This window comes from Hemicordylus capensis, chromosome 10 (assembly GCF_027244095.1).
Source record: "Hemicordylus capensis ecotype Gifberg chromosome 10, rHemCap1.1.pri, whole genome shotgun sequence".
Lineage (NCBI taxonomy): Eukaryota > Metazoa > Chordata > Lepidosauria > Squamata > Cordylidae > Hemicordylus > Hemicordylus capensis.
In genome coordinates, this window is record NC_069666.1 from 21,251,585 (window position 1) to 21,279,060 (window position 27,476).

The 27,476-nt window shown below is 45.5% G+C and overlaps 1 protein-coding gene across 4 annotated transcripts in view; it reads right to left on the reverse strand.

The window, feature by feature from the left end:
- The window catches only part of SCAPER (S-phase cyclin A associated protein in the ER), a 265,705-nt gene that overhangs the window by 188,497 nt on the left and 49,732 nt on the right, over positions 1 to 27,476 (reverse strand). For all 4 annotated transcript variants that reach the window (XM_053272259.1, XM_053272260.1, XM_053272257.1 and 1 more), the window contains 8 exons: positions 26,940 to 27,100; positions 18,299 to 18,558; positions 14,855 to 15,076; positions 10,844 to 11,014; positions 10,169 to 10,244; positions 9,836 to 9,953; positions 8,237 to 8,348; positions 5,951 to 6,091 (listed from right to left, as the gene is read on the reverse strand). In XM_053272259.1, coding sequence (XP_053128234.1) covers positions 5,951 to 6,091; positions 8,237 to 8,348; positions 9,836 to 9,953; positions 10,169 to 10,244; positions 10,844 to 11,014; positions 14,855 to 15,076; positions 18,299 to 18,558; positions 26,940 to 27,100 — 1,261 coding nt within the window. The remainder of the gene's footprint in view (positions 1 to 5,950; positions 6,092 to 8,236; positions 8,349 to 9,835; positions 9,954 to 10,168; positions 10,245 to 10,843; positions 11,015 to 14,854; positions 15,077 to 18,298; positions 18,559 to 26,939; positions 27,101 to 27,476) is intronic.

The window sequence follows — 27,476 nt, forward strand, 5'->3', positions numbered from 1 at the left end:
ACTTGTGATCACGTAGCAAAGACTAACAAAGAAAATGCAAACTCTTGGGAATGTGGGTCCCTGCCACTGCGATGAGGCAGGGGCAGGGTTGTGCCCCCATCACATGAGGCAGGCACCATCTTGCCTCTCTCTCCACGTGACAGGGGTCAACCAATGAAGGAAGGAGGCGGGCCATTTGGGTCCTGCCTGGCAGCCTCCATTCTGGGCAGTTGCTTTGCAGCTGAGCACCCTCCCACACACCATGTGCGCAGTGGCAGGGACAGCCGGTCACCTGCACGGGCCAAGTAGTGATTTTTTTTCGGCCGCACCAAATTGGCACTAGGTGCGGCCTTTTTTCACCTACATCTTTTCTGAGTTTTGGGTTTGGGGCATAGGTAGGCACAGGAGAGTACAGGTGTTGGGTAGGTAGATTGATTAATGGTGTTCAGCTGGAGAGCCATTTCAGGTGAGGGGGGCCGAGGAACAGCCCTTCAGGTTTTTTGCGACTCGGAGGGCTGGGAATGGCCCCCACTCTCGGGGGGTGTTGGGTGTTCCAACACACCAGCTCAGAGCTTGGCGGCTTGAGTTTGGGGTGGGTCAGGTTGTCCCCCCCCATCAGTGGGGTAAAGCCTCGTGGTGAGAGGAAGTCAGGACCTGGTGTCTGACCGAATCAGTAGCCAGCCCTTCGCCCTGGTGTGGGACGGCCCTCCCTCAGAGGAGATCCCACAAGGGAGGCGTAACCCCACTCTGGTTACTTAGGTACCTCACTGCAAGTCTTATTCTGCTGCACATTAATAAAGTGGCCCTATTTTACTCCAACTAAGCATGTCCTGCCTTCCTTGGGGCTGGGGGTGCCTTTGAATGTTACAGCAATGTAATAAATGCTACAAAAATGCCTCTAATTTCAAATCTAACTTTAACCTCTGTGCTGCAAAGAAAGATGCTGTCATGTAAATATTTTCTTCACTGCTGACTCATTTCTCTAACTCAGGACTGAAGAAGGCTCAATTGATGAGTCAGCAGTCAGTGGTGATATTTTTAACTCAGGGAACAGGCTGGGTGCATAAACTGGGAAAGCCTCCAATTCTTGGAACAGCCAAAGAGAATGATGGGGTTATGTGACTTTAATTTGGCGAGCCACAAAAAAGTTTAATTAAAATGACTTGCAACGGATTCTAATCAGTTCTGCAAGCATCAGGGAAGCCACCAGTTTCCTAAAGGGCACTTTAAAAAAAACAATCTTACATTGAACTTTCTTCAGATATTGCAATTTTGGTGCATATTCCAAATAATCTCCTTGAGCAGGGGTGGGTGCGATCCTTATAAAATAGATGTGATTAAATGATAGGAATCTAGTATAAAGCTTGGAGCAAATCCTGGTGGAGTTCCGAGTTTCCAGTTTGCTTGTACCACACAGCACTGGCTACAACAGTGATAATGTCGGGCCCTGTCAGTCTACCAGGATCACGACCCTTGCAAAACCCACTTTACCCCTGCACCTCCTCCAGCCAGGCAAGCTCCATTATGAGCCTCTCTCCTTCCCCCGGTATACCCGGAGGCACTGCCTTCATCACAGCATCATCCTCCCTAAATAGCCCCGAGTAGACTGGGCAAGATAGCCCCATGCCCAGAAATCCCGCCCCCACGGGTACTTCCAGTTTCCCCTCTTCTGGTTCCGTTGGCCCCACCCACAGGCCCGCCATGGAGCAGTCCGGAGGCCTGAAACCATGGTTGCTCGCATCTGAGCATTGGGGCCTGCTCAAACCAGCCCACTCCCCACACTGGGTTTGTCCAACACTGCCACCCCCACCTGTAGGAGGGCCCGGGAGAGAAAGGGGTCTTGCCACTGCTGAGGCCAGCCTGAGGATAAGGGAGTCTTTCATGCCAGGTGTGGAACACCCCTGACAGCCCCTTAGGAACACAGGAAGCTGCCTTATACCGAGTCAGACTATTGGTCCGTTTAGGTCAATATTGTCTACACTGACTGGCAGCAGTTCTCCAAGGTTATGGGCAGGAGTCTCTTCCAGTCCTACCTGGAGATGTCAGGGAGTGAACCTGGTAACTTCTGCATGAAAACAAGCAGATATCCTTTCACTGAGCTACGGCCTCATCCCTTAAGTGTACTTTCTTACAGCACCCAAATGTAGCCTCCCATCCAAATGCAAACCAAGATAGATCCTGCTTAACAAAGGGGACGATTCATGCACACTATCACAAGACCAGCTCTCCTCCTCTTCTAGCATCCTTGACAGATGGCCATCCAACTAACGTTTGCATGAAAACCTCCAACGAAGAAGAGCCCATCACGGAATGAGGTAGATTATTCCCCTGTTGTACAGCCCTTAAAGTTAGGCAGTTCCTTCTCACATCTAGCCTGAAATGGCTTTCTTGTAATTTTATCCAATAGGTTCTAGGTCCTGCTCTCAGGAGCCACACAAGCAAGTCTGCTCCTCTTTCTATGTGGCAGTCAGGGATACAAAATTGAGACTTAGATCTCCAACCAGCCATTATTTGTGGACGCCAGTGAAGCTCTCTTTCCACTAAGATCCTTTTTCTGGCACACAGGAAGAGGGCTGAGGAGAGAAGAGGATTTTCTGTCATCTGCACTAGGATATGGAGAAAGTGGAAAACAGTGGGAGCCCTCTCCTTCGGGGGGCTTCTTCCTGCAGGCAGTGTGTGTGTGTGTGTGTGTGTGTGTGTGTGTGTGTGTGTGTGTGCGCGCGCGCGCGCGAAGGCTACTCCTCCCCCCGCTGGCCTCTGAAATCACCACTGCAGCTGGGGAAAATGATTCTTTTCAGCCCATTCGGATCTCCGTAAGGGCGTGCGGCGGCCATTTTGGCCACTGCTGCACTTGCATAAATGGCCTCTGCAAGGCCTGGCATGGCCCACAGCCTCACAGAGGTCATTTACGCGCACACTACAGAGGCCTGAACAGGCCAAAAATGATCAGTTTCCCGGGCCACGGCGGTGATTTCAGAAGCCGGTGGGGGGAAGGGGAACCCTCGCGGACTCCGCCGTGGCATACAGGAAGCCTCCCAAAGGGGCTAAAGGTACTTCCGTACTGAACCATAGCGGGAGGGTTTCAGTTCAATCCTGAACCCCCAACCTCCGGTCCACATATCCCTAGAGGTTACTCACTGCTGGCAAGAGGATTTGTAGATGCCAGCTATCATATCTCCCCCCTTTGTCTTCTCCAAGCTAAATATATCCTGCTAACTGTTCCTCTAAGGACTTGGTTTCCAGACCTCTCATCATCTTTCTTGCCCTCCTCTGAATCTGTTCCAGTTCCTCAATGTCTTCCTTAAAATGCAGTGCCCAAAGCTGGACACAGTATTCCAAGTGAGGCCTGAACAGTAAGAAATAGCGTGGACCTATTACAAAATACGCCGCAGACTAGCACTTGGTAGGGTTGCAATGAAGGCCTTGGGAAGGATATTTAGATGCCATGACACAGCTATACCTACAAAGATTAGAATCAATCAGACAATGGTTTTTCCCGTGACACTCTATGGATGCGAAAGCTGGACTTTGAAGAAGCAAGTTAGAAAAAGTATTGATGCTTTTAAACTTTGGTTCTGGAGAAGACCTTTGAGGATACCATGGACAGCCAGGAAGACAATCAATCAATCAATCCAGAGTTTTTATTCAAGGCACAAATGACCAGGCTCAAGCAATCATACTTCGGACACGTTATGCGAAAACCCAGCTCCCATGAGAAGTCCATAATTCTGGGGAAAACTGAAGGAAAGAGAAGAAGACAGCATCAAGGTGGATGGACTCAATTACGACAACAATGAATGCACCACTGAGAGACCTTGAAGGCCAAGTTGAAGACAGATCATCCTGGAGAGAATCAATCTATGTGGTCGCTAAGAGTCGATACTGACTTGACAGCACTTAATCATCAATCAATCACCTCTCATGATCACCTTTACAGAGTATAAACTATAAATTATTTAATTAAGAGAGAATGAAAAATATTAGAACAGGTTAGAAGACATTCTACAGCATATTCTTCTAGAATATTTCACTCTATTTGTTGCAACAACAATGAATGCACCACTGAGAGACCTTGAAGGCCAAGTTAAAGACAGATCATCCTGGAGGGAATCTATGTGGTCGCTAAGAGTCAACACCGACTTGACGGCACTTAATCAATCAATCAATCGCCATCTAAGAAAAGAAATAAGTTTACAGGGAATACTAAAGGGCCAACAGAAGCCCGATTTTCTGCTTTGTTTATGGAGTGGAATGCATTGACAGAATGGATTTTGCAGCTCAGCGAGCAGCCGGCTGTGGGAATTCATGAGACAAAGGGGCCAGCAAGTGGAGTCATGGCCTTCCTCCTTCATTTCACATCAGCTCGTACTTCTGACCCAATTACCTTTGATCTTCAAGAGCAACGCGACAGCAGATCCCACACATTTCAACATATGCAACGTTTTAACACATCTGCTTAGCTGGGAATTACATTATGTTCTATAGGTAATATGATTATCCAAGTCACACGGGTTTAAGAAAGCAACAGTGTAGGAAAACCAAATTAGAGAAACCATTCTAAACTAAGTGACCGGAGCAGCCATGATGTTAATGGGCTATGCCAGCTGTTCTGTTCTTTGGAGCTTCAGCATCAATGAAGTTGATGCTGAAGCTCCAGAAGAACAGAGACGTAAGTTTTGGGCAGTATAAAAATATGTTAAATAAATAATAAGTAAATAAACAAAAACATATACTCTCCAAAAGATCACATCCTGCGTTCTTCACTTCAGAAGTCAGGTTAACTGCCAAATTGGCGATCAGCCTTTATAACTTAACAGCATCAAATGTAATACACACAAAGCATAAGTACAACCACTGCCACACAGTAGTAATGAACTTACAGGATTGCTATATCTTGCAGTTGTCATTCTGACTTGAGACAGCATTCATTTCCTGAAAATCAGTTCTATCTTTAGCAGCCAGTCAACTAAATGTAGAAACACTATTGTTTCTGTCATTGTCTTTTATTTGTCTGGCAAAATCACTTTTTGTAATGTACAGTGAGACCCTCATTATTCGCAGGTTCTCCATCTCTGATTTCGCATATCTATGGTTGAGTAAAAGGGACCTGGTTTCTTTATCCATGGGGAGAAAATAGGACTATTTCCATCTCTCTGAAGTTCCCGAGTGGCCAGAAAAGACTTCCGAAGTAATTTCTGGTCACCGTTTTGTAGCACAGAGCAATCTGTGGCTCTTTTCTCCCCTCACAGCAAAAAAAATAAAAAAAAAATTCTGAAAATTAGAAGATGTGGGGCTTTGCAGGGACATCGCTTGAGAGCAAGGTACTGTACTTATTTCTTTCATGGCTTCCGCGCCCATTCCACACACCCCTTACACTTTTTTCTTGTGGTTTTCAACACACTCCAGTGTGCTTAGGAACCGAACCCTCCAATCCCCATAGGATTACAATCTCTTTTTCCACGGTTTCGTTATCTACAGAAATAGACAGTAATGGAACCCCGATGAACAAAGAGGGCCTCCTGTACTTTCAAGGCTAGGATCGGCATCACATGCGAAGGTGCCCTTTGGCGAACAGAACTACTGCAAGCAAGATGCCATCAGCTGCATAACAGACCAATGGGGTGCTTCTTCCCCCAATAAACTGGGAGAAGGAAAGGCCCATGCCATCCCCTTCAAACTCTACACCCACTATAAAATCTCTGAAAAAGAGAGTGTGGTAATTCTGGACTCGAGAAACACATGTCATTCCCTCAGATCAGAATATGATCACTAAGACCACGTTGCACCAAAATCTAAAATCTCTGCCCTTAGCCTGTTTTTAACCGTCTCGAAGGGCATGCAAATACATTGTACAGAATCCTACTGTGATTTTGCACAACTCCTATTCGTGTCAATGGGACTTGTGCAGAAGAACCTCCCTCTAGATCTTGTCCATGAAATCTTTCAGTAATTTCTGAATGACACTGCCCACCTTAGCTTCTTCCTCTTGTGCTTTTTTCACAATGGCTTGCAATTGGACTTCCCGCTTAAATTCAGCATGGAGTAATTTTTCTTCCATCATCCTCCGCCTCTGATCCAACAATTCTTCCTTCCATTTTCGTACATCTTTTTCCTACACAAATAATAATTAAGAGGCAAAAACCAAATCCCTTGATAGCTTTTATTTTGCAGGGTGTTTTTTTAAAAAACAGCAATAGCAGCATGCAAACTATGCAGTTATACTCTTGGGTCTCTACCTATCGAGCATTTCTGTTCAAAATCCCATCAAGAGGACCATCTAAATGCAATTAAAAAATGCTGCTTGCAGTAACTTCAGTCTGACTCTAAGCTGAATAATGAAGGGCTTGTGAAGCTTTTCAAGCAGGCATAGCAGTTATGGCAGCTGCCCTGAGATATCATAAATCTCAAAATGTTTCACGAGTTGGCAATCATTCCAAGTTTAATGTGTGTCAACACTTTTAGAGGTCTGATATAATGTTAAATGCAACATGACAAAAGCTCTCACTTCACTTAATATCAGAGGATCAAATGACCTTGAAAAGTTGGGCATATTTATCAGCAACTTTCTCTTGCTTGGAGATTAAATTTCAGGAGGGTACACAAAGATGCGTAAAATGTAATTTTAAAGGATGCTATTATTACAATTTTCAAGTAGTTTGCATTCTGGAGGCCTTAAAAGGGCTTAGAAGAATACAGCAGGACCTGTAGGTGATGGGGCTACTTTAAGAGCACAAATGCCTCCTTGGGGAGGTTCAGACAATCCAGAAATAAGCTTTAAGTGTGTGGCTGTATAGCCAGAATTCCTACTGAAGAACATCTGTGTCCATGTGGAAGTGACTGATTTATTCATTTATTGTAACTTTTACAGTGGTTTACATCAAGGGTTCTCAACCTATGGTCCTCCAAATACTGCTGAACTACAACTCCCATCATCCCCAGCTACAATAAACTGTAGCTGAGAATGGTGGGAGTTTTATTTCAGCAACATCTGGAAGACCACAGTTTGGGAACCTCTAGTTTATGTCATGTATTTCTTCATCCATTGCTTATGGTTTATCTTGGGAGATCTTTGGGGGTCTATGCAAATCTTTTTAATCAGCTGATATCAGGCCCTAAATCATAAGCAAAGGAGCCAGCTTTTTAGTTTCTGCCATATCAGATTACATGGGAAGCTGATGCAACTTGAATTATTCTGAGCCAATGTTGCTGTTTTTGAGTGCCCTGTGAATTTTTACGTCATTGTTTTGACTACTTAATTTTTGAATCAAATCTCTTTTGTTATGGTTATGGCTAAACAAACAAACACTGGCTTATTAAAAAAAAAGAGCCCCTGGTGGTGCAGTGGTAAAACTGCCGCCCTGTAACCAGAAGGTTACAAGTTCGATCCTGACCAGGGGCTCAAGGTTGACTCAGCCTTCCATCCTTCCGAGGTCGGTAAAATGAGTACCCAGAATGTTGGGGGCAATATGCTAAATCAATCAATATGCTAAATCATTGTAAACCGCTTAGAGAGCTCCGGCTATAGAGCGGTATATAAATGTAAGTGCTATTGCTGCTATTGCTATTGCTATTATTGAATGAGCCTCAAGCTCACTCACCTGCTCCTCCTCTGCAGAGCTGGCTTTTCTGAGCAAGTCCATCACATGAAGACCTAGTCCTCAGATGTTCTTCCCACCTCCCTCCAAATATCCACCTGCAACCCTCATGGGTTGCTAAGCTCAGCTGCCCCTGAGGATCTCAAAGTCCTGTGCCACTTCCAACCAGGAGGGGCACGTCAGAGCTTTACAGTACTTGCCATTTTTGCCAATTCTTGCTGAAGTGCCTGCAGAATCTCTGGCATTAGCACTCTCTAGGATGCTGTCGACTGCAGCCAAAGAAGATCCAGCCAGCATCCTCTGGGTCTGCTGGGGTAGCAACAGGCCAGGGTAGGAGCCAGGCCCTCTGACAGGCAGAAAAGCCCAGCCACACACAGAGAACTTTTGGGATTTTTACAGGATATTTCAGGCCGCAAATTTTCTGAATCCATAGAGATGTGAAACAATCACAATTACTTAAGAAAGGGTTCCGAATCTTGGATGCCCAGATGCTGCTAATCTCCAACTCCCATCAACCTCAGCCACAATGGGGAAGATCAGAATTGTATCCAACAGTATCTGAGAACTCAAGGTTCAGAGTCCAAGGTTGGGAACTCCAGTCTTAAGAGACTCTGCAAGAATAACTCAAATTGGGGATTGAAACACAATGATAACAAGCTTACCCGCTCCATTAATTTTTGCAGTTTTAGTGTTTTCTCTTCACGCAACTTTTCTCTCAGCTGCTGAGCTTTCATCTGTTTTTCTTCATGCTTCTTTTTAGACTCAGCGATGGTTCTTTTGAAATAAGCATTGAAAAAACCCAGTGAGACAAAGAACTGAAGCAAAGGCCTATGGGTATCTAATATACAGGAATGCCATTAAAGCAACATCAGTTTTTAAACAGTGATTAAAGAAATTTATTCTATGGTAATTACCTACTACAGGTATTAAGTTAGTGCACTTAACAACATTTCAGAATGTTTTAAACGTTTAAGCAATCTATGAACCATTATACCAAGTCAGATGATGATCACCTATCCCCATATTGTCTTCTGTTTGACAGCAAGTCTCCATGAACTCAGACAGAGATATTTCCCATCACCTGCTATCTGATCCTTTAAAGGTAGAAACCAGGGACTGAACTGGTCACCTTCTGCATGTGCTGTACAATTAAGCCAAGGTCCCTACCTACCAAAATACAATGCAATCTACTTTTGTGCCCACAGTTAAAAGAGAGACAATTTGACACGCCACCAATCCACCAGCCTCTAACACACGCAGTACTATGGTATTCCTTTAAAATGGGGAATTAAATGCCTTTTGTATCAGCTTCATTTCCAAATAGCCATTATTCCAAAAGACTGCTTTTGGAAGAACTCTAATTCTTCCAAATTAGAGGCTGCCTTATAATGAGTCCATTGGTCCATCTAGCTCAGTATTGTCTACACAGACTGGCAGCAGCTTCTCCAAGGGTCCAAGCAGGAGTGTCTCTCAGGGCTATATTGGAGATGTCAGGGAGGGAACTTGGAACCTTCTGCATGCAAATGCTCTTCCCAGAGTAGCCCCAACCACTAGGGGGAATATCTTCCAGTGCTCACAGATGTCTCCCATTCAATTACAAACCAAGGTGAACCCTGCTTAGCAAAGGGGACTGGTCTTGTGGTAGCAAGCATGAATTGTCCCATTTACTAAGCAAAGCCTGCCCTGGTTTGAATTTGAATGGGAGACTACATGTGTGAGCACAGGAAGATATTACTCTTAGGGGATGGGGCTGCTCTGGGAAGAACACCTGCCTGCTTGCATGCCGAAGGTTCCAAGTTCCTTCCCCAGCAGCATCTCCAAGACAGGGCTGAGAGAGACGTCTGCCAGCAAACTTGGAGAGGCCGCTGCCAGTCAGTGTAGACAATACTGAGCTAGATGGACCAATGGTCTGACTCAGTATAAGACAGCTTCCTAAGTTCCATGCTTGCAACTACAAGACCCAAGGACAAGCTGGTGGTGGTTTCAAAGCAGTTTTTTTATGGGCAGTCAAGAAACACTCTCCCCGCCATTTGTTCTGAGGCAGGGACACCAATGTAATACTCCAGGTGTTCTTAAACTTGGGTTCCTCAAGGCCATTGTGGCTAGAGTTGATAAGAGTTAAGAGTCCACCAAAATCTGGGGACCCATGTTTGATACTCAAACTTGGTTCCCCGGATATTGTTTGAGACCCTGTGCATTACTCAGTTATGGTATCTGATTCTATTGTAATCGTTCTAATCAAACATTTAAACAGCGAAGACCTTTTGCGAGAGGGCGAAGAGAGTTTCTCATGCATGTGTATTCCATGGCCTGGTGGACGAGCTGGTTCTTCTTCCACTATGTCACCCCAAGAGTTATTTTGACGCCAAGATTCACGAGCTGCACAGACAAAAAATTTTAAGCAAATGCGAAACCACATTCTTAAGTCTATTTAGAGGATATATAAAAGTTGGGTGAGCTTTTTAACACCCCAAATTCATAGTAAACAAAAAGCAATGAACTACTGCTACTACAAACATTTATACCACTCTTCAACCAAAATGCTCAAAATGAAAAAGGTGATCAGTCCACATTTTCTGTACAGGAACATTTACCTTCATAATCTGCCAGAACGTCATTCCAGTCCATCGAAATACCACAGAAAGAGATACTTCCACTGCCCATGCTAGCCTAGAATGCCAGAAAGCAAGACAGAACATAGAAACGGTAGTTTAGACAATCCATTGCCAGCAGAAGAGGAAACCCTGCTTTCAGCTTGAAACCCAGAACTCTATGCAATTTACAACAACGGCAAAAGTAATTAAGAAATAAAACATAATCTGCCTCACAGATTAATATTCAACAATGGCATAAGAGCTTTTTGGCTAAACCATAAATAGTCTCTCTCAAAATAAGAGCAAGACAGCTCCATTTAACAAAGCAGTTTTTTATGCTACGAACAAGATTCCTCTTAAACACACATGTGATACCAGAACAAGCACTCCTGTTTCCTTCTAAAGACAATTCTTTGTGCTTTAGATGAATTTCTTCTACTGAAAAATAAGGAGTTGAAAGCAACACAGCACCAAAAAGGGGCACAGCATTATTCAGACTACCACCAAATTGTTACGATGAGTGTCTATTTCCAATTATACAGCTGTTCTGGTTACTATACGGCTAGTTTGCAACTTCAAATCGCTTACAAAAGGAAAGTGACCATGAATTCGGGTCTCCCCTAGGAAATATTTGTTCAATAGACATTCATTTCAGAGAAACTTTTAAACACTTACAGAGAAGTCACTGTCGTTGTCTGTTTCAATGTTAATGTCATTGTTCTCCTCCGCTTCAATCTCTCGGGTTAGCTGTTCTTCTTCGGCAATGGCACTGGCAATGGCCTCTTCATTGGCTTTTTCCAGGCGGTCTGCTAACTCCTCTTTTTTAGCAAGAACCTCTGCCATGGACTAGACACAAAATGCAAAATCAGATCTGATCTGAAAGGACTTTCAGCATGTTTCACCATGAAGGAGCAAGTACGCAGCTTGAGTGTACTACTGGACCTGGCTCTGCTTTTGGAAGCGCAGGTGGAGGTGGTGGCTAGGGGTGCCTTTGCATGGCTTCGGCTAGTATGCCAGCTGTGTCCCTTTCTCAAGAAGGCAGATCTGGCAACAGTTACCCATGCCTTAGTCACATCACGGCTGGATTACTGTAACGCACCCTATGTGGGGCTGCCCTTGAAGAATATCTGGAAACTGCAGCTAGTGCAAAACGCAGCAGCTAGGGTTTTATCTGGAGCTGCCTGGTGGGAGCACATCACACCCATTTTGAAAGAGCTGCACTGGCTACCAGTTTGTTTCCGGGTCCAATTCAAGGTGCTGTTTTTGACCTTTAAAGCCCTTAACGGTTTGGGCCCAGGATACCTGAGAGACCACCTGCTCCCAAGGGTTGCTGCCCGGTTGACGAGGTCATCTGAGGGGGCTCTGCTCTGAGTGCCGACAATGAGGGAGGCTAGGTTGTCGTTCACTCGGGACAGGGCCTTCTCTGTTGCTGCCCTGAGACTCTAGAATGCTCTCCCGGTGGGTATCCACTCCTCAGTCTCCATCAGAATTTTTAGAAAGCATGTCAAATCGTGGCATTTTACCCAGGCTTTTATATGATTGTCTCCACTACTGCTTCTTGTATTTTGTACTTTTTTATGCTAGTGTTTTAATTTTTTTTAAATCAGATTTGTTTTTATATTTTTAGCTCAATATTTTAATGTGTCTTTTTAATAATCTTGTTTTTAAATTTTATTGTGAGCCGCCTTGGGATTTTCTTAATGAAAGGAGGGGTATAAATGTAACAATTAAATAAATAAATAAATAAATAAGTAAGTAAGTAAGTAAGTAAGTAAGTAAGATGTTGGGACTGAAAGAACCCCTTGCAATAACATTCCGTTTCAGTGGCGGCATCTTTAAGGATGTCATCACAAGGTGTTTCTTTCAAACTAGCTATTGCTTGCTTGTAAATACTCCTCAGCTGATCACTTCTGGAACATAGGAACATAGGAAGCTGCCATATATTGAGTCAGACCATAGGTCCATCTTGCCCAGTATTGTCTTCACAGACTGGCAGCAGCTTCTCCAAGGTTGCAGGCAGGAATCTCTCTCAGCCCTATCTTGGAGATGCTGCCAGGGAGGGAACTTGGAACCTTCTGCTCTTCCCAAAGCGGCTCCATCCCCGGAGAATATCTTACAGTGCTCACGCATCAGGTCTCCTATTCACATGCAACCAGGGTGGACCCTGCTTAGCTAAAGGAACAGTTCATGCTCGCTACCACAATATCAGTTCTCCTCAACAAGTGAATGTTGTATGAAGATGACCGAATCTAGTCCCAGCCAACACTGGGTTAAAATTACAAGAAAGGAGGTTTGGGATAGACATTAGGAGGAATGTCCTAACTGTAAGAACAGCTTGACAGTGGAAGAGTCTGTCTTGTGCCGTGATGGGCTCTTCTCCTTCACTGGAGGTTTTTAGACAGAGGCTGGACAGCCATCATCAGGGATGCTGGAGCAGATCCCTGAACCGAGCAGGGATGTGGAGGACTCGGAGACCTCTAAGGTCCATTCCACTTCTAGCATTCTATGATCCTAACATGTGAGGTCAGGAGGAGAGCTGGTCTTGTGGTAGCAAGCATGAGTTGTCCCCTTATTTATTTATTTATCATATTTTTACACCACCCAAATCTTACGTCTCTGGGCAGTTTACAACAAGATTAAAAAGTAAAACATTTAAAAACAAAAGCAAAGCAAAACAAAAATTTAAAAGCAAGAAATGTAAAACTCAATTAAAAAATTTTAAAACAATATTCTAAAAACAACATTCAAAACAATTAAAACAATATCAGTTAAAAGCCTGGGTGAAGAAATGCATCTTTAAATACTTTTTAAAGGATGTCAGAGATGAAGAGGCTCTTATTTCACTAGGGAGTGCATTCCAAAGCCTCGGGGCAGCAACGGAGAAGGCCCGTCCCTGAGTAGCCACCAGACGAGCTGGTGGCAAATGCAGATGGACCTCTCCTGATGATCTCAATGGGCGGCGGGTTTCATTACGAAGAAGCTGTTCTCTTAAAAACCCAGGGCCCAAGCTGTTTAGGGCTTTATAGGTTATGACCAACATATGTTTCCGGGTATTTTGCCCGGAAACATATTGGCAGCCAGTGTAACTCCTTCAATACGGGAGTAATATGGTCTCTCCTAGATGACCCAGAGACGAGCCTGGCTGCCACATTCTGGACCAACTGTAGTTTCCGGACTACGTACTAGGGCAGCCCCACATAGAGCGCCTTGCAGTAATCCAGTCTGGAGGTTACCAGCAGATGTACCACTGTTTTGAGATCGTCTAACTCAAGAAACGGACGCAGCTGGCGTATCACTGAGGCTGATAGAAGGCACCTCTGGCCACTGTCTCAACCTGGGACACCAAGGAGAGACTTGGATCCAGAAGCATCCCCAGACTGCATACCTGTTCCTTCTGGGGAAGTGTGACCCCATCCAGAACAGGCAGATCAAACTCGTCTCTCACGTTCCGAACCCACACAATGAGTACCTCCGTCTTATCTGGATTCAGTCTCAGTTTGTTATCCCTCATCCAGCCCATTACTGACTCCAGGCAGGCATTTAGGGAGGTTATGCCCTCTCCCAATGATACTGACATGGAGAAATAGATTTGGGTGTCATCAGCATACTGATAGCACCCTGCACCAAATCTCCTGATGATCTCTCCCAATGGTTTCATGTAGATGTTAAACAACATCGGAGACAATACGGAGCCCTGAGGGACACCATACAAAAGTTCAGATTTTGAAGAACAGCAGTCTCCAAGGGACACCATCTGGAACCTGCCCGAGAGGTAAGAGTGGAACCACTGCAAAGCAATGCCTCCCACCCCCAACCCCCTCAGACACTCCAGAAGGATACTATGGTTGATAGTATCGAAAGCCAAAAGTCCAAAAGGACTTAGCCTTAGCTAAGCAGGGTCTGCCCTGGTTGCATATGAACAGGAGACTAAAAGTGCAAGCACTGCAAGATATTCCCCTCAGGGGATGGAGCTGTTCTGGTAAGAGCAGAAGGTTCCAAGTTCCCTCCCTGGCTTCTCCAAGATAGGGCTGGGAGAGATTCCTGCCTGAAACCTTGGAGAAGCCGCTGCCAGTCTGTGAAGACAATACTGAGCTAGATGGACCAGTGGTCTGACTCAGTATATGGCAGCTTCCTATGTTCCTATGTACACTCACACACAACCCATAGAATCTAAGAGTGAATGGAAGCCACTTGTTGTTGTTTTTTAAAATAAAAAACCGGCACTTGGGGTTTTCAAATGCTTAAATCTGTCCCTTGAACCTGGTGATTCCGAGAGCATTAGAGCATAAGGACATAGGAAGCTGCCTTATATTGAGTCTGACCATTGGTCTATCTAGCTTGGTACTGACTGGCAGGACTCTTCCCTGTTGCAAACAAGCGTCTTTCCCAGCCCGACCTAGAGATACCTGAGAATGTACCTGGGACCTTCTGCATGAAAGTCAGGTGCTCTACCACTGAGCTACAACCCCATTCCCAACATATGAGTGACATGTTTTGCTCCTCTTAACTGCGTCCCACACTGCCCTATAGGCATCAGCAAGGAACAACTGAGACAGTCTCCAGCTGCAAAGCCCCGCCTTGGACTCCATTTCTTGGTCATGCTAGAATATGATGGAACCCAGCAGCTGGCAACCCATAGTTTCTGATTTCTGTCAAGCATTTTCTTGCCCATCTAATAGCACTCACATTTGAAATATCGGCAGGATCCATTTCACTTTCTATCTTATTTTTCTCTGCTTGGCTCTCTTCTCCACTACTGGAAATGGTGCTCTCTTCCTTCTGTGGACTTGTAGTAGCATGTTCAGCATCTATGAAGACAACGGGCACTTCAGAAGAGGACTGCAGAGAACCATCTTGTAAGCTATTGTTGTCAGAGATTTTGATGTCCTCCAGTATGCGGCCTGTGAACTAATACAAGATGGATGCAGAGTTAAACACTGAGTCCTCAATCAAAGCTGCAACCTTGCATTTAGCCAATAGCAAACTTCCGTTTCCTCTTTAACGAAAACACACAGAACTCTGCAAAGCTTCTTCTTTTTTAATCCATCTCCCATTTGCCTAACACTGCTTTATTAAGGTTAGATGGGAAAGTCAGAACAAACCTCAAATGTGTGCATGAATACATCTTTAGAAGTAACCAACACCCTCCTTCCACTAGGGAGATAGGAATATAGGAAGCTATCCTGTATTAAGTCAGACCATTGGCCCATCTAGCACAGTATCATCTACACCACGGCTGCTCAACTTCAGCCCTCCAGCTGTTTTTGGATTGATTGATTGATTAAGTGCCCTCATGGCGGTGTCGACTCTTAGCGACCACATAGCTAGATTCTCTCCAGGATGATCTGTCTTCAACTTGGCCTTCAAGGTCTCTCGGTGGTGCATTCATTGTTGTTGTAATCGAGTCCATCCACCTTACTGCTGGTCGTCCTCTTCTTCTCTTTCCTTCAACTTTCCCCAGCATTATGGACTTCTCAAGGGAGATGGATCTTCGCATAATATGTCCAAAGTATGATAGTTTGAGCCTGGTTATTTGTGGCTCGAATGAAAATTCTGGATTGATTTGTTCTATGACCCACTTTTTTGTTTTCCTGGCTGTCCATGGTCTCTTCAAAAGTCTTCTCCAGCACCAAAATTCAAAAGTGCCAATGCTTTTTCTATCATGCTTCTCCATCTTGCTTCTCCAAAGTTTTTGGACTACAACTTCCATAATCCCCAGTTACAATGACCAATAATCAGGGATTATGGGCATTGTAGGCCAACAGCTGCAGGAGGGCCGAAGTTGAGCAGCCCTGATCTACACTGACTGAAGCAGCTCTCCAAGATTTCAGGTAGGAGCCTTTTCAAGCCATACCTGAAGATGCCAGGGACTGGATTTAGGACTTTCTGCATGCAAAGCAGATGCTCTTCTACTGAGAGCATCTAGCACCATCCTTCTTCCCTTTCCCAACACAAAACTAGAGCCAAGCTAGATGCATTATGAGAGATCCGTGATTAGATCTTCTGTCTTGTTTTCCACACAGCAGTTGGGGGGCAATCTGGATCAGTGCCCTGTACCACAGATCTGTCTATCCACAGATAGGACAATGTGCCCACTTACAACAAAATTATTTGAGGACTTTTAGACAACCTCCTTAAATATAAACTTACTAAGGTAAATGTACACCTAATAAACCTTGCAAAACATTATGAATCAGAAGCAACACGCTGATATTATTTACCTATATTGTACTTGAAAACTCTTTAAAAGATTGCTTTCAGTCCCTCATTAAAAGCTTTTAGAAACATCATAACCCCCAAATCAGAGAATTAAATTCAGCTTCCAAGCCTCAGAAAAGATAGGCAGGCATAATAATATAAGAACAGCCCTGCTGGATCAGGCCCAAGGCCCATCTAGTCCTGCATCCTGTTTCACACAGTGGCCCACCAGATCCTGCTGGAAGCCTACAGGCAAGAGTTGAGGGCATGCCCTCTATTCTGCTGTTTTTTCTGTCTTTTTTCTAAACTAAATAGCCCCAGGTGTTGTAGCCTTGCCTCATAAGAAAGGTGCTCTAGGGCCCTGGTCATCTTGGTTGCCCTCTTCTGCACATTTTCCAGTTCTACAAAGTCATTTTTTAGATACTTATGCGACAAAAATAAAATCTACTACGAAATTCCTTTATGAAAGCAGAAATGTGACTCTATTTGCATGTAAAGGAAAGCAATAGGAATGAATGGATCACCAGTGAGGGTTGGGACAGAAAGTGGCACCACCTCAAGACTTCTTCAAAAGACTCTGAATTGCTCCAGCTGATCTGCAGCTTGGTTTACCTGTTACGAAATTTATGCCATTGTAGTGCTAAAGGTGAGGGTTGTGAGAGATCACACCTGGGAGTAGTAGTATTAATGGGCAGCAGTGTTGGGAGCAATGTTCCTTCTAAAGCGTGCACACGCTCACAAGTTTTTTGATAGCTGCTCAGTTAATTTTAGATCCCACTCAGGTTGAATCAGGAAAGTCACATTCTGAATACACACACTGCCTTGATACTTCCGCCCAGAACAAAACTCATTCTGCACACCGATGAAAAAGAGTAGAAGTAACACTGGTTGGGGACCACATTTACCAGCTTATCTTTATTGGTTTCTCATCTGCGGACAGCCAAGGACAACTGTAAGAAATGCTGGCAAAGAGACTCTGCTGTGCTTTTTGTTGTTACTTTGTGGGCTACCTATCTTCTGGCTAATTGTAACAACTTTCAACTGGATCTACTGCTAGAAGGAGGGGCTGGCCGCCATTGTACTATAAGATGAGGGCTGTGCCAAAGGCACAGCCATCGGTGGGCAGCTGGGCAGGGCGCCTGCAGGCAGACACGGAATCCTGTCGTAAACCTGTTAGGCTAATCTAGAGCTATATATCAGCAGACGGAGCATGAAGTAGGCAAAGGGTCAAAAGGACAATGTCAGAGCCAAGCAGTAAGCAATTTCCAAACCAAAGCCAGTCTGAGTCATTATAATATCCAGTCGGTCAAACCAAGTCCAAGTCGAATTCCACAAACAGAGTCCAAACAGTCCGGAGTCAAAGCACAGTCAAAACAAGCAGGAACACAACTGGGTAGCTCACCAAAGCATGACGTTGCTACCAGCAATGTGGCTGAGGCAAAGCCGTCTTAAATAGGCTGAAGCCATGTGCTTTCAATCATGGGTCCCTGACTCAGCAGCTCTTCTTGTTAGTCAAGCCATTCTGCACGTGCATCTCCTTATCTCCTCCTGTCTCTTCAACTGGCGCCTCTCTACAGCTGGGATCGGCTACACTTCCTCCACAGGAGCTGTTGTACTAGGCTCTGTTTCTTTTTCAATGTCCCGTGAATCGGTCCCATTTGCCTCTGCAACTTCTTGCTTTTGAGGGTGCTGCACTCCCTCCTCCGCTGTCACACTGCCTGTCTCCTCCTCATCCTTGGAGTCCGATAGCATGCCCATGACACCTGCCCCCAAAGTGGGCTGGCTCTGGGGATGGGACTGAGGGCTGGGGCAAGCCATAGTGTTGTTTTAAAAACCTCTCTTTTTATTAAATAGTTCTAACTTGAGATATTGTTCCAAAATTATTACATTCAACAAATTGTTCTGAAAAGCTTATCTAAAGTGACAGATTACCTGAGTCCTTTCAGCAAGAGGATGCTCATACAGGTAGCAAGCATCTTTCTGGATGGGTTCTATATTTTTAGATATACTCTCTTCCGTCAATGAACTCTTCCGTTTATTCTCTGATGGTCGGACAACATTTTCTTTGTCACTGTCATCCTTGAACCTTGATAATTCTGCAGATGAAGTTGACTTAGTAGCCAAAGCAGAAGATTTGGATCTAACGGGCCTTCCACGCTGGACCGTTTCCCATCCTTCTGCATCTTTTCGTTCTACATCATTTCATTAGGAAGCAAACCAAGAAATCAAAAATACATTACGCACAAATAATTTTACACAGGGAGAACATGCAGACAATCAGCTATTTTTTGCCTTAAAAACGAATTAAGTGTATTTTCAAGGTCATTCCTAAGGACAGACCTAATCATGAAATCTGAAATACACCTGAATAACTTTCCGCTCAAGAGCAATTTTGTGGACCTCAAGGAGACTGCTCACATAAATCAAGTCTCTCAGGAATGCATGCTTTTGACATAGAAAATCAAAGACCTCAGTTCACTTATTTCTATTATTCCAGCTCCAAATCTGTAAATTGAACATTGTAGATTTGAACTTGCATTCAAGTGCTACTTTCTTTCATTCTTTTTTTAAAGAGTCTTGCAGCATCTTAAAGATTAACAGCTTTATTATGGCAACTTTGTATGTGGCCAACAGCCCACTTTGCATATGCATAAGGCAGTACCTTCAGCTGGCAGACACACATATGTGTACAGTATATACAAATTTCACAGGCACAGAAGATAACATTGCAAACCATCTCAAAGTCTCATCAGATGTGGTTCATAATATTTCCCTTGCTGTTAAAATAAATCATTCACTTCTTTGGCCACTCTGATCACAGCACCCCTCCTAAAATCCCTACACTGGCTTCGTTGTTCATTCCCCAATTCTGCACAAGTTTCTCATCTTAGCCTTCAGCCCACAATCTCCTCTTCATAACCTTCAAGCTCCCCGCTCCTTCCACAACCATTCCAGATAGCACCGGTGTGTGTACAAGTGATCAAGAGGAGGGGGGCAACTGGACAAAACAAGGCCCTCTTCGCAGTTAATTATCTATTCATTTGCATGGTCGTTCTCCATCTTTCCAAGGTTTACTTGCTGTTTCAACAAAATGCCCAAATATATTTTGATGCATGCTTTGGTATATAGCCAAGGGAGGGGCCGTAGGTCTGTGGTAGAATACATGCATGCTCTGCACCAGTGTTCCCTCTAACAGGGATTCCCAAAGGTTGTTGACTACAACTCCCACAATCCCCAAGCAAAAGCCACTGCAGCTGGGGATTGTGGGAGTTGTAGTCAACAACATCTAGGAATCCCTGTTAGAAGGAACACTGCTCTGCACACAGAAGGTCCCAGGTAGACCCAGCATCTCCTGTTAGGAAGATCTCAGACCACAGGGCTAGGAAAGACAACACTGGGCAAGGAAGACAAATTATTTGACTCAATGTAAGGCAAGTTGTTTGCAGACAGACACGATTACTGCAGTGCTCAAATGAAGCTGGAAAAAAACTCACTACCAAAGGGTAAGACAACACAACAAGGATTTTACTCTATCCAGATTAAACACAAATATTGTATTTTCAGGATGGGTACATAGCTTTATTTAGAAAGAGCATGGCTCATTTTGTTGTTTAAAGGGGAGAGGAAACCATAGTCTTTGTCGGGGAGGGGGGACCTGCTTTGAAAGTGGAACTCATCTACTAGCTAAATAAACTGTCAACATAAACATTAGCAAGTTAGAAAATAGAGAGACACTAAAAGAAAATGTTTGCTGGAAACATTAAATAACCTAAGTAACACAGAAATATGTTAATTATCTATATAATTAATTCTCTTAGCCGGCATGCATGTCCTGAATTTAGCGGTGGAACTCTCGCGACACATTGCGAGAGTTCCGGCCTTGGGCAAAAGTTGAGGGGAAAGAAAAAATGGCGGCGGCAGGGGGCCGCAAAACGGCCAGAGTAGGTGGCCTCGGCTGGCTGCGGGGAGGCGGAGGCAGTGGGACGGCCTGGCCTGGCCTGGCCAGGCCAGGCCAGGCCAGGCCGCCCCAGGTATGGAAGAGGCGGCAGTGGCAGCCCAACCTGGCGGGAGGCGGAAGTGGCAGGGCGGCCTGGTCTGGCTAGGCCAGGCCATCTCAGGTATGGAAGAGGTGGCGGCAGTGGCCCGGCCTGGCCGCCAGGAGCAGGAGGCAGAGGCGGGACGGCCAGGCCCAGGCGAGGGGAGAGGAGGCACCGGTGAGAGGTAACGAACGCCCATTGGAGGCCGGGGTGGGAGGAAAATGGGCGGTGGGACTTTCCAGTTCGCTGCCCAAGAGGAGGAATGGTGGTGGTGGGGCCCTTTTCAGCCCGCCACCACCCCGGTAAGAAGGACCTTGCTGTGGTGGGAGGGGGTGGGGGGTAAATGAGTGTGGGGCAGGAGGGAGGGCAAGAGAGGGGGCGGGGGAGAGGGGGAGGGAGGAGAAGAGAGAGTGGGGCAGGGAGGAGGGGGAGGGAGGGCAAGAGAGATTGGGGCAGGAGGAGGGAAGAGCTGGCCCCCAAAGAGCACGCAGATGCTCTGTGCAGGTTGGCTAGTGAATCTGTGTTCAATGTCTGTTCTGGTTGATGACCAAAATAAAGACTCATTCATTGAATATTTAATTTATAAGAAGCATTTCCACAACAAAATGATCTATAAAGAATATTTTCTCAGGCAGAGTAACAAATCACACACTAGAAACTGATAAAAGGCTCATCACTCTGATTTGCAAATAAGGGCAATATAGCATATCGAGTTTGTGCTAAATGGTCATTCCCATAAATCAGCTTTCTCAAAGCCCTTCACAATGACAAACAGAAGTCAAATGACACTTGAATAAATACATCCGTAGTAAAATATTCAGACTTGTGGGGCAGATGGGAAGGGATTCACTTGAAGGCATAGGGCTGGAGGACAAATGGACTCAAATTCTCCTGCAGTTAGTGATGTGCATGAACCAGTTCAGATTTCCGGCATTTGAGCCGGTTCGGGGGGGGGGGCCTTGGAAGGGCAGGGAGGGTGCTCTTACCTTCCCCACCACTCCCCCCAGGTGGGGGGGGGCTTTGAAGGGCATGAGGGTGCCCTTACCTGCCCCACCACTTTCCTCCCACTGGCATTCTCCCCATAATCATTGCCGCAGGGCTGCAGCGTACAACTGCATGCGCATCAGCCATTTCCGGTACGACGATGACCAGGGCTGCAAGGAGGTACACTGCAGACCGCAGCAATGATTTTGAAAAGAGCGCTAGTGGGGAGAAAGCAGCGAGATAGCCACCTAATGGCGCAGTGGGGAAATGACTTGACTAGCAAGCCAGAGGTTGACAGTTCGAATCCCCACTAGTATGTTTCCCAGACTATGGGAAACACCTATATCAGGCAGCAGCGATATAGGAAGATGCTGAGAGGCTTCATCTCACACTGCTCAGGAGATGGCAATGGTAAACCCCTCCTGTATTCTACCAGAGAAAACCACAGGGCTCTGTGGTCGCCAAGAGTTGACACTGACCCGACGGCACACTTTACTAGGTAAGGGCACCCTCCCTGACCCTTAAAGGGCCCCTTCCCCCACCTCCCGGGAGTGCATGAACCAGTTCGTGCACATCCCTACCTGCAGTGTCCAAATTCTACAGTTCAATTAGTTTGGGGCCATCAGATATTGCAGGGATTCTCAAACTTGGGTCCCCAGATGTTGTTGGACTACAACTTCTACTATCCCAAGTTACAATGGCCTTTTGCCACTGTGGATGGAAATGATGGGAGTTGTAGTCCAACAACATCTTAGGACCCAAGTTTGAGCACTGCAAGATATTCCCCTTAGGGGATGAAGCCGCTCTGGGAAGAGCATCTAGGTTCCAGGTTCCCTCCCTGGCAGCATCTCCAAGATAGGGCTGAGAGAGATTCCTGCCTGCAACCTTGGAGAAGCCGCTGCCAGTCTGTGAAGACAATACTGAGCTAGATAGACCAATGGTCTGACTCAGTATATGACAGTTTCCTATGTTCCTATGAGAACCCCCAAGATATTAGAATGGGCAGATTATTTTCTGATGCTGAGCTTGGTTAGCGAACCATCTTCAGGGACCTCCTTCAGAATACTGCTCAGCCCTCCTATTGTTGAGTTCAGGCTGAACACATGTGTGCTCATCATCACTTCTGAACAAAGCTTACAGTTCCATCCAGAAGTTACAAACATGGAGCAAGGATGGAGAGAGGGGGCATTATCCTGACACACACAATCTTCCTATATAAGTATTTAGTCAGCCATACATGCTTTCTCAACCAGGATTCTACTTTTCCACACTCCCAGCTCCCTGATAGAGGGATTCTCAAACTTGGGCCCCCAGATGCTGTTAGACGACAACTCCCATAATCTCTAGCAACAATAGTTAAAGGGGGGTGATGGGAATTGTAGTCCAACTACATCTAGGGACCTGTGTTTGAAAACACCTGCTCTAAGAGGGTTGAAAAGTGGTATATAAATATCTGTAGTAGTTGCAGAAGTAGCAGAATTCCTGGGATAAAACCAATTGCAAGGTTCCCTGAGACCCTCCACTCCCTCTCTGCTGCCCCAATCTCTAGATCTTGTACCCCGTGTTCCATCTTTGCTGGCCTCCTGTCCCGATCATTTTCTGCATCTATTTGCTTCCTTCTCTTCTCAGGAATCTCTCTTACCATTCACACCATAATTCTACTGTGCCTATAATGCAACACTCTCTAGATCAGCACATCACGGAAGGGCTATAATAAACAGCGGTATTAGTGATGGTGGAGAATACCTTTTTACTATGTTTGGCCAGCTGCTCCTCAATGAAAACAGGCAAAACTGCTTTTCACATATCTGTGCTGAGAATGTCCCACAAATTCAAAAGCAGACTATAAATACTTGCAACAGGGAGGATTTTTGCAGCAGCGCAACACTCTTTAGGGACTGTCCCTTCCTGGGTATCATGAGCGAGATTTGGTTACTTGCCTAATTTTGTCGATGAATAATTCATTGGACTATCCTGACCATTCTCTGGTCACATTTGCACTTCCCAACTCTCTGCATCCTCTTGTATTACACTGAAGCGTTCAGCCATCTGTTACTGTGAGCAGCCCCCACAAGCAACTTGCTCTTTCTGCCTCCAGACACTCCATTTGGAAGAACTGGCCCATAAACCCACGAACAACCGTAGCAAAACAAGTCTGCCTTTCAGAACGTGGCACACTGTCGGCTCCTTGTAGTCAACCCTTGTGCAATAGCAACCCACCATGCTGATCTTCAGTGATCAGTCAACTCTCATCTCTAATTGAAACAACTTCCTTGTGTTCAGTCAATATGTTGCTGGAAAGTCTGCAGTAGGTCCACAAAGAAACACAACTGCATCCCACACTGCAGGGCTTCTAACCGAGGGGGCCGAGATGCTGCTGAACTACAGCTCCCATCATCCCCAGCCACAACGACCTTCTGGCAAGGTTGGCAACCTCTACATACTGCATAGCTTTGAACTATAAAAGGGGATGCTTCCCCACAGTGTTCACCCATTTGGGGCCAGTTCAGACAATACCTTCTGACCAGCCGCAGTGCCACATGATTGCAGTGTGAGTGCACGTCTCCCTTCCCAGCACAATATTCCTTAATCATGAGGAGAGGGGCTCAGCTGAAGAAGCCACAGGAACATCGGAAGCTGCCATATACTGAGTCAGACCCTTGGTCCATTTAGCTCAGTATTGTCTACACAGACTGGCAGCGGCTTCTCCAAGGTTGCAGGCAGGAATCTCTCTCAGCCCTCTCTGGGAGATGCTGCCAGGGAGGGAACTTGGAACCTAGATGCTCTTCCCAGAGCAGCCCCATCCCATAAGGGGAATATCTTACAGGGCTCACACTTCTAGTCTCCCTTTCATATGCAACCAAGGTGGACTCTGCTTAGCTAAGGGGACAAGTCATGCTTGCTACCACAAGACCAGCTCTCTTCCATATAAAGAGCCTCTACATTGGGGGCAGAGGTAGCTAGTGAGGGTCTCCTTACTTATCCCTACTTGCCTTTACTCTATGTCCCCTGCTTTGACTCCTCAGGTACTTCCTGTAGTGAGTTAGTCCTCTTCCTTTCCTTCTAGAGAGAAGATGGACATCCTCTACATGTGCTGCAAAATACTACTTTAAAGGGGTGGTTCAAATAAATTGCACCCCCCACATGATTAAGGGGCTATGTGTTGGGTGTGGAAGAAATGCACATGGTATATAAGAGAACGTTTTCTTCACTATGAGCCCTGCCACCCACTGAGATCATCTGGAGAAGTCCATCTGCAGTTGCCACCAGTTCGTTGGGTGGCTGACCACACAGGGGTGGCCTCCTCCATTGCCACCTCGAGGCCTTGGAATGTGCTTCCTGCTGAAATAAGAGCCTCCCCATCTCTGACAGCTTTTAATAAGACTCTTAAGACTCATGCAGTTTTTTAACTAGAATTGTGGTTTTAAACTATTTTAATGCTTTAATTTTGGTTTTAATTTGTTTTACTGCTCAGAGACATGAGTTTGGGGCAGTGTACAAATCCTATATAACAAAATGGTTGAGTACCTGCTTCTGTGTCTTTTTCGGGTGTTCTGCGCATGCGTGCTGCGCAGGTGCGCAGAACACGGCGAGAGAGACACGGAGCGGGCGCCGGCTGCCATGTTGGGCGGGTGGAGGAGAAGCGAAGCGGTGGGCCGAGGAGAAGTGGCCGCCGCCGGGCGGGGGGAGGAGCAGCGGCAGGCCGAGGAGAAGCGGCCGGCGGGCGGGCCGAGGACAAGCAGCCGCCGCCATCAGATGGCCAGGCGAAGCGAGGAGGTGGCGGGGGAAGCCGGGCGTGGCGGCAGCGGCCCTGGGTGGCACGGGCCCCGGCCAGAGGAGGCAGTGGGCTCGGGTGGGAGGAGGCGGCGGGCCTGGGGGAAGCCGGAGCCGGGGGGAAGCTGGACGAGGCGGCGGGCTGGCGGCCAACATCGGGCTCCGCGGTGGCGGCGGGGAGACCGGGCCCATGGCGGCAGCGGGCGCACTCGGCCCCGCCGGAGATGTGGGGGGGGGCGGAGAGAGAAAGTTAGCTGGCCCCAAAGGTCTACTACAGCCCGTTAATTTAACGGGCTGAAAGTTACTAGTATACTAAATAAATACTCACAGCACGTTCGTGTCTTAATCACACGGGACCTGGGCTGGTTGGAAAGTATTGTCCAAATCATCCCTTTGAGAAAAGCATTCGTAGAATAATAGTTCTCTGCCTGCTTGAACATTTAAATAGGGATGTGCAAATTGATTTGTGGCCGAATCGATTCGACCTGAATCTGGTCAATATGAGTGATTCAACCTCAAATCAAATCACCCTTGGGGGCCCTGACCAAATTCAAGGTTGTCAGATGTCAGCCATAATAGTTGATGGAAACTCCATGCTCAGAAGCAATACACCACTAAATATCAGTGGCTGGGGGATAGAAAACTTAGAAGGGCTCCTGAAAACTGGATGCTGGACCAGATGAGCCTCAGTCAGATCCAGCAAGGCTCTTCTTGTATCATGAAATATATGAAAACTACTAAATACACGATTTATGTTCATCATTAGTCAGTTCTTTCTCCTTTTGGTTATGACTGATTAAAACATGGTTCAAATTCAACACACACTTATTCTGTAGCAATCCCTCGCTATCAAGAGGGATACTCTTAAGGACATGGGTATGGATTATTAGGTCAATAATATGTAAGATAAACGGGAAATTAATCCTACAGGAAACCTCAGCCTTCCAGTACAAAAAATCTCTCTTATCCAAAGAGGCTTCTTAAACAAAACAAACTACAGAAGGATAAAGCACCACCTGGAAGAGAACAAGCCATCCATTATCGCTTTTAACATAGTTCTTTTTAGCCTAGTCTCTGCAGACACAGTCTACCTATCAGCTTTTCTTGAAGATATTGGCCATACTGCTCTTGTGGGGCCACTTGTAAGCTGCTAAACCTGTGAAACTCAACACTTTTTTTTTTTAAACTAGTGGTCCCTGATGTCCATGATGAAGTATAAAAAGTACAATTTCTTGTGCAAAAAATAAAGTACAATTTCCCCCCTTAAAAACTAACCAACAATATGGTATTTTTAAAGTAATACTATTGTAATTTTTCAAAATCAATACACTCAAATGAAAAACAGCAGAGGTCTTTATGGCAGCTTAAAAATTAACAGAGTTATTGTGGCATCAACTTTTGTGAGCTAAAGTTTATGCCACAATAAATCTGATACATCTTTAAGATGCCACAAGACTCTCCCTTTTTGCTGCAACAGAGTAATACAACGGCCGAAAATAGTCAGACGATATTATTAAGCTGAATCTTTTTAACTCATTCAATCATGTGGAGGATCCAGCTTATAATGGATAAGAACAAGCAAAAAGTCTTACAAAATCTGGAACAAATATGGTATTTGGTTGATGGATTAATCTGACTACATTCTTTCAATCCAAAGTAATACACTGTAATAAAAGGTTTTTGCTCAGCAAAGATCATGTTACTGCCTTGAGAACTCTACCTTCAACCAGTGGCGATCAAAAGAATTCTAAGATATCAGCTCACGTATAGACACTTACCATTTCTCCGGGAAGACTTGGGCACTGGTATTGGTGTGCATGCTTGTGTCGTTACCTTCTCTAAATTGGGAGCTGTTGTGGTATGATTTGCTTTGACTTTGTCAGCCCAACTTACTCCTGATGGAGCCAGACGACTTGAAGTAACCGTCACAGATGGAGCCCTAAATAAGGAATAGAATCAATAGAATCAAGCATCCAACAATCTTAATACATGCTTTAGTAGTGTGTGTGTGTGTGTGTGTGTATGTGTGTGTGTGTGTGTGTGTGTGTGTTCGTTCCGCTTAGTCAATATTAAAATAAAATAAAACTGGCCATGAATGCACAGTTCAATAACATGGATCTAAAACCTAGACAACTAAGGTTTCATTCACACAACTGCTTCTACAAAGTTGATTCATCCAGAGTCCTTGCCTGCTTCCGTGTAATCTGCATCATCTCTGGACTTTTCAGAATTCTCTTTCCTTTCCCAAAGCATCTCTCCCAGTTATTTGCCCCTATTCTGACTCCACCTATTTTCCACTGGAAGATCCTAGCAGA